This window comes from Etheostoma spectabile, chromosome 21 (genome assembly GCF_008692095.1).
Source record: "Etheostoma spectabile isolate EspeVRDwgs_2016 chromosome 21, UIUC_Espe_1.0, whole genome shotgun sequence".
NCBI classification, from domain to species: Eukaryota; Metazoa; Chordata; class Actinopteri; order Perciformes; family Percidae; genus Etheostoma; species Etheostoma spectabile.
The window spans coordinates 12,604,816-12,625,304 of NC_045753.1; the positions used below are offsets into that span (position 1 = coordinate 12,604,816).

At 42.6% G+C, this 20,489-nt stretch overlaps 1 protein-coding gene across 16 annotated transcripts in view; it reads left to right on the plus strand.

Annotated features, from left to right (window-relative positions):
* tanc2b (tetratricopeptide repeat, ankyrin repeat and coiled-coil containing 2b) overlaps positions 1-20,489 on the plus strand; it is a 147,329-nt gene that overhangs the window by 104,363 nt on the left and 22,477 nt on the right. For 11 of the 16 annotated variants that reach the window (XM_032502278.1, XM_032502272.1, XM_032502273.1 and 8 more), the window contains 7 exons: positions 584-732; positions 4,632-4,815; positions 5,719-5,967; positions 11,310-11,441; positions 17,021-17,059; positions 18,278-18,559; positions 18,790-18,914. In XM_032502278.1, coding sequence (XP_032358169.1) covers positions 584-732; positions 4,632-4,815; positions 5,719-5,967; positions 11,310-11,441; positions 17,021-17,059; positions 18,278-18,559; positions 18,790-18,914 — 1,160 coding nt within the window. Of the gene's footprint in view, positions 1-45; positions 261-583; positions 733-4,631; positions 4,816-5,718; positions 5,968-11,309; positions 11,442-17,020; positions 17,060-18,277; positions 18,560-18,789; positions 18,915-20,489 lie in introns of those variants that run through there. The other 5 variants (XM_032502276.1, XM_032502289.1, XM_032502277.1 and 2 more) reach the window with 3 other exon arrangements.

Sequence of the window (20,489 nt, forward strand, 5' to 3'; positions counted from 1 at the left end):
CACACACACACACCCACTCGCAGGTGAAGGGCGTATCTTATTACGTCACTAAGGCTGCTGCGGGATGAATGGTGCGGAAGGAGCTGTCGTCAGTGTGAAAGGCTTTTGCTAGCCAGTGTGGAAATGTTTTTCTTGTAAACCGCTTGAAGGGATTCTTGTAGTTGTGACTGAAAGGGATTTTTGAGTGTATGTAAGAAGACACTTCACCAAAGATGTCCAGCTGTGGTGGAATGTGCATGTAATGCTACAGGAAAACTCAGGTAGGGTGTTTGATATTGTTGTCTTAAGCCCAGGTGGTGTGTCTCCTGTATCCGGGTCTGTTGTCCCTGCTGTGGTTTATGCAAAGCGAGTGTAGCAGATCCACTGTGTGTTTCCAGGTAGTAGCAGACATGAAGTCTTCAAAGGATTCTGTTTTTGGGTGGGGTGAAAACAAGCTGCTGTTCTGTTCCTACCCACCACTCACACACATTTGTTCTTTCTCACTCTCTCCTCTCTCTCTCTCTCGTTCTCTCCCCCACAATGTCTTCCTCACTCCCGCCCCCCCATCCACCTCCTACCTCCTCACGTCTCTCTGCCTCTGCAGGAGAGTCAAGCCAGGAGCTGGGCCCCCCTCCGTCGGTGGATGAGGCAGCCAACACATTGATGACGCGCCTGGGTTTCCTTCTGGGAGACAAAGTGAGTGAGGGGCCAGCCGGTACTCAGTACAGCATGGAGGAACCCGAAGCGAGACAGGTAATGGTCTCACTACTGAACTGCCCTTTTGTTTGTTTTTTTCATAACCAAATCTACTTTGAGGAAGTCACTGAGACTCTTTTTGGTTCTGGATTTCATTGAAAAGGAGTTACAACTTTGTTATCTTTTCTCAAGGAGCTTCACATTTGTAGACAAAAACCTACAGGCTGAGTGACAGATAGTGTTTGTTTTTTTAACATTGCATTCAAATCCCATGATGTCAACCGATGCGCACTTTGAGTCAATATAGAGGAAACCTTGTCTGGGGTTGTGTAAGACATAAGCACCAAAACAAATGCTTTAGTTGAGTTTGTATCATCCTTTTGTGCTATTGTTATGGTTTATTCTAATCTAATTGTCTCATTGTTTCTGTAATTTTGACACATTTCTATCGTGAGAGATCACGCTGTGGAACTTCATCGTTGTCTGATTCGATCTGTTTTGACATTCATCTTCATAATATCTGTTTACACTTGGTTTTGACAGATCTTTGGATGTCAGGGTAGCCAGATCAAAAGACGTCTGTGTAAATTGCCCTCAGACACCACCGATTCAGAATTTATCAGTGCCTCTCCATCAAGCATCAGCTATCTTCCCGTCTAATTAGATTTTTATATAACAAATGCTTTTTATTATTTATTTCCTGGAGTACTTTAAACTTTGCTCATTGAAAGCATGTTTCTTGAGTTGACGTGCAGCAGGTTCAAGGTATTTGCACCGTAATCTTTCAATTTGTGAATTTGGCAGTTGTTTAACAAACAGCTCTTGGCACAAGGGGCCTGCTCTGAGCTCTGCAGCAGATGCCCTGGTTTCTCTACCTAAACCTAATTTGACAGCCATAAATTTCCCAAACTGAGGAAAGAAAGTGGCAGGAGAGAGAGAGAGAGAGAGAAAGAGATACAGATAGAGAGAGAGAGAAAGAGACACAGAGAGAGAGAGACAGAGAGAGAAATAGGGAGGGGGGGTTAAAGGGGCAAACCTGTTGCTGAAGCGCTCAAAGCGGGCCTAGGTATGAATTTGCACTAAAGCAGTGTGGATAAGCGATTAGACTGATGGACTGCTGGTGCTTGATGTGAGCGCTGCTGTAGCAGTGGGGGTGTATAAATTGAGAGAGGTTTATTCAAGCGGCTCCTTTTAGAGACGTGACTCACGGTAGCGCCCCGCTGCATCATCCACACAGTGCAAACTTATTATTTTAGATATCTGCCCCAAACACTTTTCTTTGTTTGTTTGATTCATTTGCCACCAACAAATGGCAGAGATGGCCTCGAGACACCATCCTTTAGCAGATAAGAGAGAGGGCTGCTGTTGTCTTTTCTAATTTGCTTGGGATTTACTTGCTTTCAATAGAGAGCACACAATTCAGTAACTCAGTAGATTCACACATGTAACCTGGATATTTGCAGGATGCTGCTAACCCACAAACCAAGTTTAACAAAGCAAAACTTCTTCTTTTTTTATCCTGTAGTTAATTAACAATGAAGCCAGTCATATTCTGTAAATCTGGTGTCTTTGCAGCAAGACCTCACCAGCTGATGGAACAAGGTGACCTTAACTGGCAGAGAGTGCAGTTAATTGCCTTTCATACTTTGGTGCTCAAGCTCCCTGAATAGACGCGATGCTCAGAGTTCAAGCCAATCCTCGTGCGACGTTTAAGGTCAGGCCTGCACAAGGCGAGGTTCGTTAGCCCAGCAGATAGCGCTGCGGTGTTGCTAGGTGTTTGTTTGCTTTGGGGTCAAGCTTCTGTAAACATGACACTGTAGCAGTCCTGTCCATGGCGGGAGCAGTTAGCCTCAAAAGATTGCCTCAATCAGGTGTGTGCACGCACACACACACACACACACACGCACGCACTTAGCAGAGGCTAGAGGCCATTTTCTGTTATGGACAGTTTACAGATGTCACAGTTTTATAATTCAACCACTTATGACCATAGCACATCTCTGCCACAATTCCTACCTTTACAAACATTACAAAAACTGGTGTCTGGAAAAACATTAGAAACGCCTCTAAAAATGATGCTGGCCAGTTCAATACCACCACTAACTACGACCTTAATGATAAACCTATAGTTAATTTAATACCTCTCTGACGGCGTCAATCAAAGCTGAACATTATTAGGTAACACTTTACTTGAATTTTTCTACGTAAGAGTGACATGACACTGTCATGAACACATGAACTCTAACCATAACTCTAACCATAACTTGTCATGACAAAACCGAATAACACTTACTAAAAGAAGCGTTATGTCATAAACGTTTTTGTACAGACATTCATATTCCCCTCAGGATGAATTGTAAAAACATTGGTGATCCTCTGACGTTTTTATCTAGCACCATCATCAGGTCAACATTTTATTTTGTTCAATACCTTGATCTAGGACCAAATACCTGAAAAACATACGACATTCCCATGTTGAGCATGCTTACATGCTAAAGTCAGTTGGTGAACATTGTATAATGATACCAGCTAAACATTAGCATGTTAGCATTGTCATTTTGAGCGGCTAGATATGTGGCTAGAAAGCTCAGTTGGTAGAGCGGCTGTCCATATATAGTCATAACACATTCATAAGTTTACTCCTTGATGCAGTCATTCCCCCTCATTCTCCCCTTTCATATCTTCAGCTGTTCTGTAAAAAATAAAGGCTGAAAGTGCCAAAACAATATCTAAGAAAATATCAGGAAAAGTCCTACTCCAGCCTGTGTATGTGTGTGTGTGTATCAGCTTAATGTGTCCCTTCAGTCTTCTTGCTGCAGATTAAACTAGACTACATTTAGCCTTGAGCACCACTTCACCCCTCCTGTCCTCATTGTGTTGACCTGAACTCATCAGCAGCACCGTTAAGGAGAGACCCCCATGGGTTTGTGTGTTTCCTTGTCTGACACACGTACTTAATCACTTGGCATCCCTGTTTTTTGTGCGCCTCTTCATATTGGTGAAGGCTGCATGCATGTGTCTTTTAGGTGCGCCTGTTTGTTTGTTTGAGAGTGCATCTGTGGGTGTTCACAGCAGCAGAGTGTGTTTTCTGTCCCCTGTGGTCTCTTGTCTCCGAACCTGAGCCGAAGCAGAAGCGGGTCACTGCAGGGGTGCAATAACAATGCAAGGACTTGTTGCTATTGGCAATAAATATAAACAAATGCACGAAAATAGGTCTGTCAGCAAGGGCAAGATATGTTCTCCTCTCGACAAAATCATTTTCAACAAATCCTAAACTTTATTGAGCTTTAACCAAATTATTTATTGAAAATTATGTTAGTTTTAAAATGTTGTGAAAAATTGTCACACAACAACATGTTTAGGACGACACTGGACAACATCACATGTGCCCCGGGACTGTGCAGAATCAGATTTTGGAAATGCCACTCCCTTTTTGTTTCTAAAAAGGGTAAATTACTGTTTTCCTGCATTTAGATGTTGCGGGTCACATCCTTGATGTGTATACTCTATTTAACGTTTTTTTTCTTCTCGTACTCCTCAGCTGCAGGAAATTGTGCCAAAATGTACATTTGTTAAGTGATTTGTAAGTGTTAAAGGTGCTGTTTATTAGCATTATTGAAAGGAATTCTTGTTGTTTTGTTTTGTTTTTAAGTTTACTGTACGTGTGTATTTGTAAACTGTGTAGGCTTGTCTATTTTGTGAAGCTTTTTCAAACCTACATTTTAGGAAAATGCTAGAAATGAGTATTATAATAGGTATGATTATGATTTGTGTGCCTGGAGAAAAAAATCATTGACTTCAGGGGGGCTGAGCTTTTGAATACTACAATATTGAAGTGACATTTTCCTCTGAATATGACTCAGATATTAAAAGTTCAAACATTTTACGTTGCCTTTTACACTCAAGTGTACTAATTGAGTTATTGGAAACAAACAAAGCTTGTGTGTCTTTGCAAGGGCCAGAACCAGAGGATCAGCCCGTGCTCCACCCTGACCAGCAGCACTGCCTCACCCCCTGCAGGAAGCCCCTGCTCCACCCTCCCTCCTGTCATGCCTGGCCAGGCCGGTAACAGGGACTGTGCCTACGGTTCTGTCACAAGTCCCACCTCAACCCTGGAGAGCAGGGACAGCGGGATTATCGGTGAGATCTGCACACAAATTCACAAATAACATTCTTAAGGAACATGTAAAATACTAAAAAGTCCTAAAAGGATAAGGCAGGCATTTTTCAATATTTGTCTTCTTCACTTGAAGAAGGGATTTGTTTGCGGCATGTAGAGTACATAACATGTACATATGGGCATGTCAGCGTTGTATTAAGAACAAGAATTTATCTTTAATAAAAGTAAATGATCAAAGGTAGATTTCAAGAGGTAAAAAGCTGATTAAGTAAAGCTAGAAACCCAGTGAAATCATGTCCATAGAACAAAGGATTAAAACAAAAAAAGCTATAGAAGTAGTCAACTGCAGACTACCTGCTCAGACAGGTAGCTCCAAAGTCTGGGGTATCTGACAGTTAAAACTTGTGACAGTCAATGTGAAGATGCCTGGGGTTATAGCTTGGTTCCCATAACCCAAAATGACTCTCTCATCTCCTCTGCACCTCATAATGCGGTAATCTGAATCCTTTTTCCGAACTAGAAACCATACCCAACCCAAACGGCGTGGTCAGCTTCCCGTCAAACTGTGGTACTTTTCATCTAAGAACCAGTCTGTTCTCCCACTGGAAGACAGTTCAGGTGTGCATGTCATGTTGACATCAACTGTTGCATTCTTGCATTGTTAAAAGTAAAAGAGTAGCGGTAAAAGGCTAGCTTATGTGAAGCAGCAGCTGCCAACATTGTTTCCTTGCAACAGTGGTGATCACCTGCAGTATGATGAGGAAATTGTTAAATATACCACAGATTGATTCAAATTACAGTAAATAAGAGTGGAAGCAGACATGCTGGGCATGACACACATTTGTCACAGTGAACCACATGTAGCTGTACAGTATATGCAACATAACAGCACTGAAGACTACGTTGTTTTTGTTCTGTTGCAGCCACACTGACAAGCTACTCAGAGAACATGGAGCGGGGCGGCAAATACGGCGAGGGCTCCCGGGGAAACCTGAAACTGTGGCAGTCCCAGAAATCAGGCATGGACTCGTTCCTGTACAGAGTGGATGAAAACATGACCGCCTCCACCTACAGCCTCAACAAAATCCCTGAGCGCAACCTGGAGAGCATGTCCTCCCACTCTGCCCACTCCATCCCTCTGTACCTCATGCCCCGACCTAACTCTGTGGCTGGTGAGTCCCTTCCTCTTTCCCTCCCCCTTTCCTATTAAAGTAGAACAGGAGGCAACAGTTTGTCTAAGGCGCCAGAAATAAGGTTATTTACAAGTGCATGGGCATGCAGTAAACCAATTCTGCAAAAGTGCTTTTTCTGGCAAAATTGGATAGAACTGCTGGTCCTGACTCCTTTAGTGCTCCCTCTGTCCAGTTTTCTTTTCCTTCCTTGTTTCCTCCCAAGAATAACTGTGATCCTTCCCTTTGAATTCTTTAACGTTCGTTTGTGTGAACCCTGTGACCACAAATGTAACAATGAAACAAGAGTATATTAGAATGATAATGTTTTGGAGGAGCAAGTCCAACCTTGTGGTGGCTTTTGCATGGGGATCTGTAGGACATTACATCTGCAGACCTTGGTTTTTCTTGCCAAATTTTAGCTCAATTCTCCTCCAACCCGGCTGTAAATAGAAAAAAACACATTCTCTTCTTTTCACTACTTCCAAATTCCTTCACCTTTCCTTCCATGGCTATTAGAAGGGGAGGGAACTCATTCAGATTTCAACCATAAATATCACATAGTTTCGTTAATTTATTGGATGTCAGCCATCGGTTCAGCAGGGGAAGATTTAGTCTGTAAACTGCGCATAAAACTAGGTTTTCTGTGAACAAAGCTCCTGACCACATTCCTTCTTCTATCAGCCTAAACGTCCTAAAAACTGCGCCTGGTTTTGATTTGATTCAATTTGACGTCCTTTTTTTTTTTTTTTTTTTAAAACAGTGTTTAATTATCTTGGAAGGAAACAATTCTTGTTGTGTTAAAAATTTGGGGTAGCTGTAAATCCGCGTGGGTATTTTGTTAAACTCTCACAAGCCTCTGGTGTGGATCGAAACCACAGAGCAGAATAATAAAGTCTGGGAAAATAAGCTTCAGCAGGAGAACATACTGCGGCTGGAAGAAGATCACATAGGAAAACAGGCATTTGTGTTGCTGACAGAGGTCTCCTTGATGTGTGTTTCTTTTTGTAGGCCTCGAAAAGGCTCCCAAAAGTGACAGTAAATATATCAGGAAAAAAATGTTGGTTTCATAACAGTGAGGCGGTCCATAAGGGCTTGATTGTATTATTGTTCTCGTCATGAGAGAGGCTGTTACAGACGATGAGCTCTATTATTCACTTCACCCACTCCCACTGGCAAGAAAAAGTATGTGTGCACATATTGTGTAGACACGCACATATATTTCACTAAACACTGTAATATGCCTGACAAGGCCCGTCGATGCAGCTATGACCCTCTCTTTATTCTGGTCATGTTCTGCTGTTTGACACTGCTGTCTGACCGCGCAGCGACTCTGCCGGGTTGAGAGATACACCCACGATCTCATCTCCGCCCCTCAATACCCAGACCTTCAAAGGAGTCTTGGGACAGCTTTAAAGACATACTATAAGCCGCAGATGATGCAAAAAAAGAAATAAAATAAGAGCAAGAGAGGCAAGGAGGAAAAAGACATGAGGATGTTTCTGAAGGCGTTTGTATTTGTCAGGAGCAGGCATTCTGTACAGAGGAGAGGGAGATGGATGTGGAAGAGGAGTGAAAGTAGAGTTTCATAATCTCTCTCTCACTCTCTCCTCCACAAAGAATTATTAGCTGATGTAGGGATGGGAGGCGAGCACAGGCTGAGGATTGGCTGGGCTCACACAGCAGTGGAACATCAAAGCCCCAGGCATTAACCGTTTCTATCCCCCAGAGTGACAGAGAGAGACTCGCTTTGATGTGCTGAGAGAGAGAGAGAGAGAGAGAGAGAGAGAGAGACGGAGCGCGAGCAGAAGGCGACTGGGGAGGAGAACGAGAAGGGAGGGGGCTACTCTGTTACCTAATGAAGGCAGTGCGTTGGTAGAGCTTAGGATGGATATGGAGGACGGAGTAACCAAGACAGAGTGTTCCTTTTCTCTGGTGCTCGTTTGAGAGGAGCAAAGTTGATCAGAATTGTTTTTTTAAATGAGTTTTTACAGAACCATCGGGAATTTTATTTGTTTTTTAAGTTTTCGATCAGGGAAGACTTGAACAAAAAATATTAAGTCATGATAAATCCCTCATTAATAATATCCCTCCCTTAATACAGCAACCTGTCCATCGTGATTGTGACCCAGGTGCCGTAATATAGCGTCAATTCTATGAGAACGGTTAACAGAAGGCTGAACTATTAACAACATTTCACTTTCCATCTTGGACACATTTTATTTTGTTTACTGTCAGACTTTGTTTTAGACTCTTTTTGAGAAGTCTGTCTTCCTTTTTTATGGGTTGCTTTGGAATAGCGAGTTTTTCGGCAGGGTTTTTCCGCCATTGAATCAGGCTTTCACCATCTGAATAGGCAGCAAGTAGGACATCAGCAAATAGGAACAACCGCTCGCTGAAATGAGCTGTGATTGGCCGAAGTCTCCTAGCCTAGATTGTCTAAAGCCTGAAAACAGAACCATGAGGCAGTTTAGATATCTGCTTTCAGGCCACTTAATTGTTCATTGATTTTTTTTTTTTTTTTATCAACTTAATTTATACATTCATTACAATATGTTATACCGTTAATATAGATTTTTTTTCTTTATGTTAGTCGGTGTTGTACTTTCCTAGTTGTGACCCAGGACACTCTTGAAAAAGAGATTTTTAATCTCAGTGAGTCTTTTCCTGGTTAAATAAATGTAAAATAACAAGAAAATGAATACTGATGCAGCAGAGACATTCTGACTTGTAGTAAATGGGTCAAGCTCCAAAATGCTAGATCCTACATTTCCCATAAGGCAACTATGTAGCATCTTTTGCTAGACCCTCCCTGCAAAGTTAAAAAGAGTTACTTTTAGCTTGAACACAATTTGCAAAAGTAAAAAAAAATGCATTTGAATCCTGACACACATCCTCGAACACCTGTTAACTGCTCTATTTATATGACAGGCTGGGGGGTTAATGTGACGTCGCCTAACCGTAGTGTCCCCAGAGAACGTCATAGATTTTTCACAGTGTTGTTCCATGTCACCCCCATAGTATTGATGTGAAGGGACAAATCTCACAATCTCTTCACACCAAACAACAAGAAGGGAGGTGTTTTGTTTTTAATGCAATGTGGATGAACTGACTCCTTGAATGCTTACATAATTGCCTGGGGATTGTGGGATCCCGACTCATACAAAGACTAAAGAGGAATAAAAGACACTGAGATTCAGTGAACTCAATAGTCTCTAAATTCACTAAATTAAGATAACAGCTCAGCCGAGAGATAACATTTTTCAATTTGGGGGGCGGACAAGTGTCATTGATTTCCTTTTTTTCCTGATTATTCCACCTCTGCTTATATACTCTGTGTAATACCCGGAAATATTATTGTTTAAGTACCAGAACCTCCGTTATTTATCGTATCTAAGCATCACTTGGGCAGAGGAGAATGGTGAGGCGTTAAGAGCACCAGCAGCCACCTCATATCTGAGATGACTAGTCGTCTCCCAGGCTGATACTGTGACTGGCTCTGGACGGCTGCCCAGCTTTTGTGCGTGCGTGTGTGTGTGTTTGTGTGTATAAGTACGTGTGTGCATGTGTTTATGCTATCAGTCACTTTTTCAAACAGGAAGTGTCTGATGTGTCTGCCATTGCCCAAAGAGCTCTCTGCTGCACTGTTAGACTTTTTCCCCACTTCCTTTTTCTTACTCACCCTCTTCCATACTGTTTTTCTTTCCTCAATTTTTTTTACTATGTATGCAGTCGTAGCGCATTGGCACAGGGACTGTGAATGTGATCCCCTGCTGCATTGCAGATAAAGGTGATGAATACACCGATTCCTTACATTCAAGTTGAAAGAGAGGGGGGGGGGGGGGACAGTGCCTTTCCAGCCCTGAAGCCCTGAGTAATTCTTCCTTAGTTTAGCAGATTAATTCTCGCTGTTTCCACTTTTAGTCCAGTTGAATGACCAGCAGCCACATTCCCATCAGGGCCAGCCTCCAGCATTCTCAGCTGCCATTTTCCCTCCATTTTGGGAAAGCCATGCTCATTTTTAGGTACATACACACATACCAAACACACACACACACACACACACACACACACACACACACACACACACACCCATACACATGCTCAGTACTTCAGAAACCGCTCTTTAAACCAAGGACAGGACAGGCGCAATGTTGAGGGGCTGGTGAGGTTTACACCAGTGAGAGGTGGTGCCAGTTGGAGGGATTACTGTGCCTTCATCTTGGAGTGACTGGAGGGAGAAACCAAAGATATGATTGAGAAGAAGCATTGCAATTTACATGTTCCCCCCCAACTTCTTGAATTTCACTTGGGATCTCAGGACCTCAGAGTATTTCAGGTATAGTGTCAGAGAAAAACTGAGGATACATTTGGTTTATTATAACTCAGAGGTTATAAGATGGTATTTTTGAAGCTTTGTCCATTAATTCTGTCGGTCATAACATTGTACTCACCAAGTTAAATACTAATATCTGGGAAAATCAGTCAGATGGGGCAAGAAACACGAGCAGACACATTTATTTTGGAGAGAAAACGATGGCAAATGGTAAAATCCTTATCCAGATTGTTAGTTTACAGACCAACTTCCTGGTTTCCTGTGCTATGAGGGATAATTAAACAAACAAACAAACTACTATGACGGTGTCTCCTCTTTCTGGCATCCATCAACCTTAGTCCCTTAATCTCTCCTGGATTTTATTTTCAGTTTCTTGTCTTTCCCTTCCCTCACCTCGAACTGGGGTTCTGGTGGGACGGAGAATGAAGTCCGTTGCTTTTTCACACTGGCGGCGTCTAATCTCACTTAACATTTACTGGTTCCGAGTATTGGCCCTGAAGACACTGCATGGTGTGAACAATCAGCAGCCAGCATCAGACGGCACTCGCTCCATGAATAAGACATTTGTCTGCTGAGCTAATTAATCCTGAGAGGGGCCGGGTGGCATCTGCCTCAGTGCTGCGTGACAGTCACTGAGAGGAGGGAGTTTAGGACAGAACCATGTAGGGCTGGCTTGCTCTTTCCTGTATGAGTAAGCTAGTATGAGTGTGGGAGCCTGACAACTGCCTTAAGACACTGGCACGAACCAGTGCCCCCTTCTTTTGTGTGTGTGTGTGTGTGTGTGTGTGTGTGTGTGTGTGTGTGTGTGTGTGTGTGTGTGTGTGTGTGTGTGTGTGTGTGTGTGTGTGTGTGTGTGTGTGTGTGTGTGTGTGTGTGTGCGTGTGTGTGTGTGTGCGTGTGCGTGCGTGTGTGTGTGTGTAAGTGTAATAAACATGCTGACAACGATATCTTTTTTCTTCTTCTCTTTCTTTGACATATCCCACTCTTTCTATCACACACACAACAACAGCTACTAGTTCAGCCCACCTGGAGGACCTGGCATACCTGGATGAGCAGAGACACACTCCATTACGCACCTCGCTGCGCATGCCCAGACAGAGCACCACCTGCGGGCCGGGTCGCTCCGGGCAGGACCTGAGAGGTGAGCAAGACAGCACACACACAAACACAGAGCCTCCATGCCCCTCATGTCTACATGAAAGCTGTTCTTCTGACACCCCCGGTTTATGTTTTAAAAATCGAAATACACAGAAAATAAATTTGCTGCAAACAAAACTATGTTTGGCCTCTGTAAAAGCAGATGCCAAAGCTGTCTGTGGACATACACACTGCAGTATGACCAGGCATACATTTCCAAGGTAAAAAGCTCAAAGTCAAAGCCTTCAACCATCATTTACTTTCAATTTAATAATGCGGTTTTGTTTCAGGTTGGGTTGCGATTAGCCATTTGTTTTACATCAGACACAGTGCAGAAGCAAACAATGGGACACTATTGTGTTTTTCATCCATTAACAACAAACTCAAATCGGATGAGCACTGCAAGACCAAGATGCATGACGAACAAGTTATTTTAAGTCAAATGAAAAGTCAGTAACCGTTGATTTGCAGTTTGCATATGCTCCCATATCGGACCAGTGATGCTGCCGTGCTGTTGGTGCTGATCTGGTGTCTGTGTGTCTGCCTGTCTGAGACAAGAGTAGTGAGAGAGACTAGGGGAGAGTGCAAAAAGAGCATTTTGTCAGGTTATGTCAACAAAAAGCTGAAATGTGTCTCAGTGGTCACCATTCATAGTCAGTATGCGCTTCACTGCACACTGTGTGTCCCCTCGCCCTTCTTTCTCAGTGACTTAGCCAGTAATGAGCACCGTAATGGCAGCCCTCTGCCATCCAAGCGAACACAAATATGCATCCCCGTGTGTTTTAACCACCTGTTAAGACCCCACTTAGTTGAGAGTGTGCTTGGCTGAGCTGCGACGTGATTCCCCTGCCCGAGGGAAGCTAGCTGCAAACAAATGCAGAGTGAAAGAGTGTTGGAAAGAAAGTGAAAGAACGAGAGAGAGATAAAGAGATGGACACAAAAAAGAGAGAAAAGACGAGGAAAGGGAAGAGCTTATTCCTCTCAGAGCGTCACTGTTACTGCCAGAGCCACTTGTTTCAACCGTCCTCCTCTTAGGGCAGCCAAGTGTGTTTACAAGCCAACCAACTGCGTCCTAACATGCGTTCTGCCTCCCCGGATCAGTGTCAGAGCCTCCCTAGTGCACTGCGACGTGGAGCCAAACGACTTGAAGAATAGGGTCGTTCTTGCAGATCATATGAGGACAAATTCCAAAAGCCTTTATTTCTGACATTTTTCAAGGTAATATAGGGTTAGGGTTATAGGCAGGGAATCACTGAATGACGGATAAGTTGGCTATTCGATTGGTTGTGTGTTCGCATCAAAAGTTGTCAGATACATTAATGTATTTGTGGCAAGGCTAAAAGGGGCAGTGCCTGTCTTACACTTTAGTCTAGAACAAGATATATGGTGTTGAGATGTTGAGATTATGATGATGACACCTTCCCTGACATTTTTTCTACTGATGCCACCAAAATCAAAACTTCTACATAAATATCGAACTGTGAAATTGGAGTACTTTGGAGCACATTCATGCTCTGGAGGCTGAACCCTTTCCATTTCGTACTGCTGAGCTTTCCTCCAGCATTACATTATTATATTAATGGTACCTGCTCGACTTGGCTCGACTCAACTCGGCCACGGTGCCTTGTCCTCCTTTTTCCATTGCAGATTGGTACCGCCTCATGCATTAGGTGAGCATGGCTGGTCATCATAGCAGGAAACTGCTGTGACCTAACGCGACACACACAAAACGTCGAAAGCGTGTTGCTTTTGATTCTCGGCATGTGGCTGTTGCCACAGCAAGAAGACAAATTAGTTTCAAAAGAAGCTGGAGGCAACCAGCAGTCTGCAGGTTTTCACGTCACGTTTTGGTATTGCCTCAGCTCGCTTGGAACCTCGACTGAGGTGGTACTATAAAAAGTACCTGTTACCTCTTTTGTAATGGAAAACCAGAAAGGGCGAGTAGAGTCAAGGAGGTACCATGCAGTGGAAAAATGCCATTAGTAGCCTAATGCCACAGAAAGCACATAATCTCACAAATATTTCAACTTACTGTAACCCAGAGAACGTCACAGAGAAGTTGTTGGTTGTTTTGCTTTAGAGACTGCTGGATGCAGAGTTACAGAGGAACTAGAGGAGAAGACGAGTGCTGATTATGTACTGGTGAAGTAGTAACCAGCGGACAGATGCAGCTCTCTCTCCGGTTGTGTTTTTTTTTTTTTTTTTTTTTTGCCGAGGCTTCTTTTGATACCGTCCATCGGGGGCTCGAGCTGTGCTGCTTTTTTGATGAGAGTGATTCAGACTGTAATGGACCTTCTTGTGCTCCTGCCTGCCTACCTCTAAGATTTACCACCCACCTTATCTATTCACCGCAAACTCACTCGCAAAACTGTAAACTGCACACATTCTCTCCCTCGTTTATCTTTACTTTCTCTTACTTACTCTCTTACGCTCGCTGTCCCCCCCCCCCACCCCTCCTCACGGTCTTTCTACCTCTGATGGCATACACCAAACAGGCTTGTGTTTGCTAATGGTTGGAGCTTTTGGTAATATATTGGTAATAGTAAATATTTTTAGCTGCAGAGGGTCCTCGCCGAGATTAGACATTTCCAAGATAAAGTCTGTGATATTTTACTTATTGTCAAATGAAAACACCAAAAGCAAAAGTGAATGGATCTACTAACAAACATTGTCCGTCTGTCCAGTGCTGTGTATAGATGATTCCTCTGTACCATAGCGGTCGATGAACCTGGGCATTGTACTGTAGTTTATTTTAAGTCAATCCCAAATACAACAAACTGGTGACGTAAATACTCACCACACAAAATAGTCCCTTACAAATGCACAATTTATTCATGTTTGATGATGATGACCATGATCTTATTGTTTATAGTGAACAATTATTTACAGCAAACAGGCTAAAGGATTTCCCTATTGCTCTCCAAGCGGGTTGAACAACTAGTCTAGATTTAATGACACCACAACATGTTTTCAAAACAACTGACAAGTTTCAGATGATTATCTATAGCCACTATCTACTGTTATTCCTATTGTTTGACACCACTGCCTTAATCTGTTCTCTGTAATCTGATCAATAAAATGTAATATGAATGTCTGTCTGGAGGTTAATTTGAGGGCTTTGCATCATGTGCTACATATTGACATAAAAGGCCCTTGTAGCTTGGCTGCAAGTCAGTATAAAGTGTTCCAGCAAGGAAACAGTACGTGTTAAATGACAGTTTGCAGCCATAAGGAAGATCAGAACACATTTTCTGAAGAAATATATTATCCATAAGCACATCCAGGTTAATCATGTTGCTCTAAGCCTACTGTGCACATTACATAATTTCTGTTTGGGAAAAAAAAGAATCTTATCTTAAATCCTGTAACATCTCCTAGCAGTAATCAGGCTCTCCATCCACTGCTGACTGGAATTTTAACTGTATGTCTGAAAAACCAGACAGCAATCTAACTCAAGCTCTAACTCCCACGTTAGCCATAAGAAGACGTGACCTGAGAGAACCCTTTGCCACATTACCCAGACCCTCCACAACAAGCAGACAGATCATCTAAACTGCTTCTCTTCCTCCTCCCCATCATTTCCTCTCTTCCTCCACCTCTGTGCCAACTCCCCTCTCCTCCTCCATCTTCCACCCTCTCTTCCTCCTCCTCCTCTTCTCCCTCCTTCTCAAGACTGTTCAGCCACCGTGAGTCATCCTCACCTGGTGAATAATTAAAACGTCTGAGACTCTCGCTCCGTCTGGCCATGGAGGGTTGGTGGTGGTGGAGAGGAGAGGAGGGGGGTTTGGGGTTGGAGTGATACCTTGCTTAACGTCGCCTGAGGGGGAGTGTTATGGCCCGGGTTATGAGCAACTGCCTTCCATCCATCTATCCCTCACACACACATTTGCTTCCAATGTCCTGGAAACAACTCCCTCAGCCCCCTTTCACAACATGGCTGCCATGTTTTCCTGGAATACCTGACACAGTGGAGCAGTGGGGGCTGCACGACTTAGCGCGCACAAAGTGGTGTAATCGTTTCTGCCATTTGGAGTATGGTGTGCGATGGTGTGTTTTTAGTAATTCCGCAAGGACGGAAGGAGCTTTACGTTTGGCATTCAGTCGTGTGTGTGTCTCCCCCCCCACATACACAATAATTGGATTAGCACCACTTAAAACAGAGTAGCTGTGAGTTTTTAGCCTTTTACTTCAGTGGCCAATGGGATTGTAAATGCAGTATTTTGCATTTACCATCACCAGTGTTGCATCAGGTCTATTCTTTGACAGCGTGACATCCAACTGGAAGAATATTACATCAGTTTGTGAATTATACACAGAATAGAGTAGTCTGTATTCTGCCTCTTTCTTTCTCTCTGACTGTGAATGTTTATGTGGGTGTGTTGTTTGAGTTAGCACTAAAATAATCTGACCAGGGGAATATGGATGAAATGTCTTTTATTACATTGGGCTGCAGCTGGCACAGAGCTTAGTGCAGTAAAATGCATTGCTGGCCACACACTCAGTACAAAACGAGGACAACTTTTCACCCAGTTCCAGTTCCAGGTATATCTGTTCATACTTATTGCTGATTGCATAAGTAAGAATATCCTCAGCATGATCATTGCATTTCTTTTTCTTACTTTGCGATTATAATTAGCATTCCTGGTATTTTGGAGGGCTGTATGGTAAAAGAATACATTAAGCGCAATATCAGCTCGTTATGTAGCCATGCTCCTAATCAGCACACTGGAGTCATTTACAGAAGACATACAGCTCAATTGCAACACTCACTCACTCCCTCCCTGCCCGCTGATGTATTTTGCAGGACTGTACCTGCACGCAGTAGAAAAATATCTGCCGACACACACAAATTCTGCATGCTCTCACCATGTTATCTGACCAGTCAAATGTATGATAGTTATATCCTACAGCTCTGACTTACATTGTGCTTATTGCTTGCGTACTGCAGAGTGTAAAAAGAACTACTGCACTGTTATCTGTCCAGCAGCTTTTTCTCACTGCACACTGGTCAAATTGAACCTCAGTAAAGTAACCGGAAAAAAAACTGAGGTGTAAATCCAATTTTACAGTTTATCTGAGGCTTTCTGTAACCACTCCAAATTTGTGCTGAGGTTGATTACTTTATGTTATGCTACCTTTAGCAGCTTGTAATTCACACCCAGTAGTCTGTGGAGCTGAGGTTGGAGGGGTCGAAATACTGCTTGAACTATATTCAATTATTTTTTATAGGCATTGATTGATCTTGCCCAGCGCAATGGAACCAATTAAATTCTCCCAAAAGTGCGAATCTTCCCCAACCTTCCCTCCAGACTAGTGGAGGAATACGCTCATACAAATCCAAAGGATTTCAATTAGTAATCGACCCCGGTCTGGTGGTTCCCCACATTCCTGACATCATGATGTGCTGATGCTATCGCTGCTCCTGTTGTTGTTGCTGTTGTTTTTTTTCCCATTGAGCTACACCTTGTCCTGTGCTCTGACACACTGCTGCCAGTTCCCATTGTCCTCACTGTCTCTCATTACTCTCTTTCACGCTCTCTCTCTTTCTTTCTCTCTCTGTCTTTTGCTTGCTGTTCGTCTCAGCTTCCGCTAATAACACCCATGCCTGGCAATCGCAGTCACGTAAGTTACTTTAATTTTCATTTGATGCATCAGGCAGGCACGTTTGGCTCACAGTCGCCAAGCTTGCTGACTAGTGCTAAAGCAAAGCATTTGGATTATTCACGTACAACTCACATTCTCAATCAGGCATAATTACCAGATGTTGATAAAACATTTGAATAAATAACAGGAGGGAGTTTTTATTCTCAAAGCTCAAATCAGTCTTAAAAGATGGGACCCAGGAGATGGCACCCAGAAGCAGCACACTTAATTTTACATTGAATTTATCACACCGCTTCAGAAGTCCGTACCAGATTAATTTTACCATCTTTAGTCTTTAATGGTCCATATGTTCTGCTGAAAAGATGCCCAACCTCTGCAGGACTTCAGTTTAGTAACTCCCTCTAGTGAGTAAAATCAAAAGTTGGCAGTGGCTGTTAAAGAAGCCACTCTCTCAACATTTTGCAATTTTTTTCTTTTGCAGCAAAATGAGCTCAAAGCAAACCAATCTGGATTGTAAAATGAGTTTCCCATTGAGTTCTTAAGCTAAAACGTCTTGCCCTCACCATTACATAACTACTGTATATTAATCCTACTTCAGTTTTGCTCATAGTGAGAATATAGTCAATACTTTTTATTTCCAACATTTAAGCTATCAAGCACATTTTACACCCAGCCCATCCATATATGTTCAAAGGATTAAAGGGTAGAATCCTGGAGCACAGCTGAATTATTGACACAACAGTATATATTGAGTCTAAGATTAGGAGCCATTCCCAGTAGGTTATTAACTTTTTTCAGTGATGTCAATCTTTAAAGTAAAGTACATGAATATAATTGTTTACCCTTTATATTTGGAAGATTAAAATCTACATAAACACACTTATTTTGTTGTAGGTTGATGTGTAAAAGATTAAATCAGTGGAGGATTCAATACAATCAAACGATAAGGACTCAACAAATGTGTTTAATGAATGAGATATACTTGCAATACTTGTTTAGGTGTTAATGCATATATAAGTGTGTTTATATACATATTTATTAATATATATTAATCCTATACAGTATCTATGCACCCATGAGTATTATTAGCATGTGAGCATAGGGGCTTTTAACACCCCGTAACTAAGCCCATTTCAGTCTCTAGAACCATTGCTGCAGACTCTTGATTGTAAAACATTAATTTTAGCACATTAATGTGGCTTATAGCTTTTATTCTTCATTTTCCTGATCCGCCAGTGCGTTTTGCACCCTACCGGCCTCAAGACATCGCCCTCAAACCTCTGCTGTTTGAGGTGCCGAGCATCACCATGGACTCTGTCTTTACGGGCCGCGAGTGGCTCTTCCAGGAGATCGATGCCCACCTCAACAGCCCCAACGCCAGCACCAACCGCGGCGTGGCCGTCGTAGGCAACATCGGCTTCGGCAAGACAGCGATCATCTCTCGTCTGGTGGCGCTCAGCTGCCACGGCACCCGCATGAGACAGATTGCCTCTGACAGCCCTCAGGCCTCACCCAAACGTAGGCATCAACTTATTACTACATGTGATTTCATTTGCATTGCTTCCTTTTATAACTATCAGTGAAGATGGAAAATTCTTTCTTGAACTCCACTGTAGAATTGAAGTATTTCCATAAAATGTTGGACAGTCTCACTTAATCGTTTGTTTTGAGATTGGCTGTGTGAAAAGATGGCATGAATGTGTCACGTGTTAGAGCTGTCCCTGACTCTGTTGTTGTCTTGTGTCCAGATGGAGAGGGGCCCCCTCTCACTCAGCCCCAGCCCACACATGGCACCCTTGGAGGAGGCAGCTGTCCCGGGACCCCTGAGATGAGGCGACGTCAGGAAGAAGCCATGAGGAGGCTGGCATCTCAGGTACCAGATACACCTTGACCATGTACACACAAAGATTTACATATTAGTCTCTAATTTACAGATAAAACGCACCTTATACTAAAAAAAGATTGTTGGTGGATCTTTATATTTGAATAATTCTTGATTTCTCCTCCTATTGGCCTATTTTACCAATCCAGTTTATCTATTTTTTCTGCCATTTGCTCCAAAGACATGTGTGCTTGTGGTGATTTTAATTTGCAATTTCAAGCTTTCAATTGATGACCGTAAATTACTAAAAGATGAGTGCACAAGCCTGAGCCACATATGAACCTTTCTACCTCCCTACACCTCCATTTCCAGTTTTCCTTTCACAGCGGTATGAAATGAAAAGAAAATGCATGTTTAATGACCACATAATATGTCAGGGGTCTCATTTGCATAGAACTGTTTTGTCAATTCTTCCTTTCATCTTTTCTTCATTAAATCTGCATACATGATTATTAAGAGGAAATGTTGCCGGATCACTAGAATGGTCATATGTAGTTTAGCCCTTTGAGATTTCCTTGTGAAATGTAAAGGGCATTATAAATAAAATGTATTATTATTATTATTATTAATAGTACATTTCATATTGTTTATGGTTCAGCGTAACATTTTCAGGCCTAAATCTGTTATGATAATTTAAAAAGCTCAGTGATAACAGAGGTGGTAGTAACTTTATAACAGACTTCAAAACAGGAGGAGATAATTTTTAACATTTTAAAAGAGAAGATTTAGAAGTGTTATGCTTCTTTTTTAAAAACACTGTTACTTAGTGATTAACTTGAACCTGCCTGCAATGTACACCTGTATGATGTGTGAATCCGGCTCATTTCCCGGCTCCTCTCCCTGTCTGCTGTTGCACCTCGGTCCCCCTCCCCTGCTGCTTAGCCATCTGCATCCACAGTCCCAGCCTGATGCATTATGCAGATGTGTTTAAAAAAGAAAAAACAACTTTGCCAGGGAGCCTTATTAAATATTTATACCTGCAGAAAGCCATTTCCCAGCCAAGCTATTAGATCTTGTCAACTCTGTGCATTAATAATTAAGGTTACTCCCTTTGTCACCCCTTTTGTTTTAAAGCCCTTTATCCCATTGTGACCAAAAATTAGCATTTCAGTTTTTCAACCCTGTTTCTTCACTGCCCCTCCGATCGCTGCCACCACCTCTGAAAATTCAAACTCTTTGTGATCGCTCCCTCCCCGGGAGCGCTTGGTCACAGCTGCTTCTACTGTTTTGTTGACTAACCTCGGAGAAAATTCACCTGCCCTTCACTATCCTCTAACTCCACTAAAATGTCCATGCAAAGACTATTTATTCATTTAATCATGAACATGTTTCCAGTACATGACTGTGAAATCTGACAGTTTAGACTCCTTTGTGCCACAGTCATCGAACACGTGAGCATGCATGAGCTACCTCCGAATCCGTCTCTCTAGGCAGCCGGAAGCAATGAATTATTAATAGCTAAAACCATACAGCGAAACAAGGAGTATTATGTTTCATTATAATGCAATCATCCACTATGAAGTTGACTCAATCCCAAATGAGTTGTAGCTGTAGACGCTGGAAAAA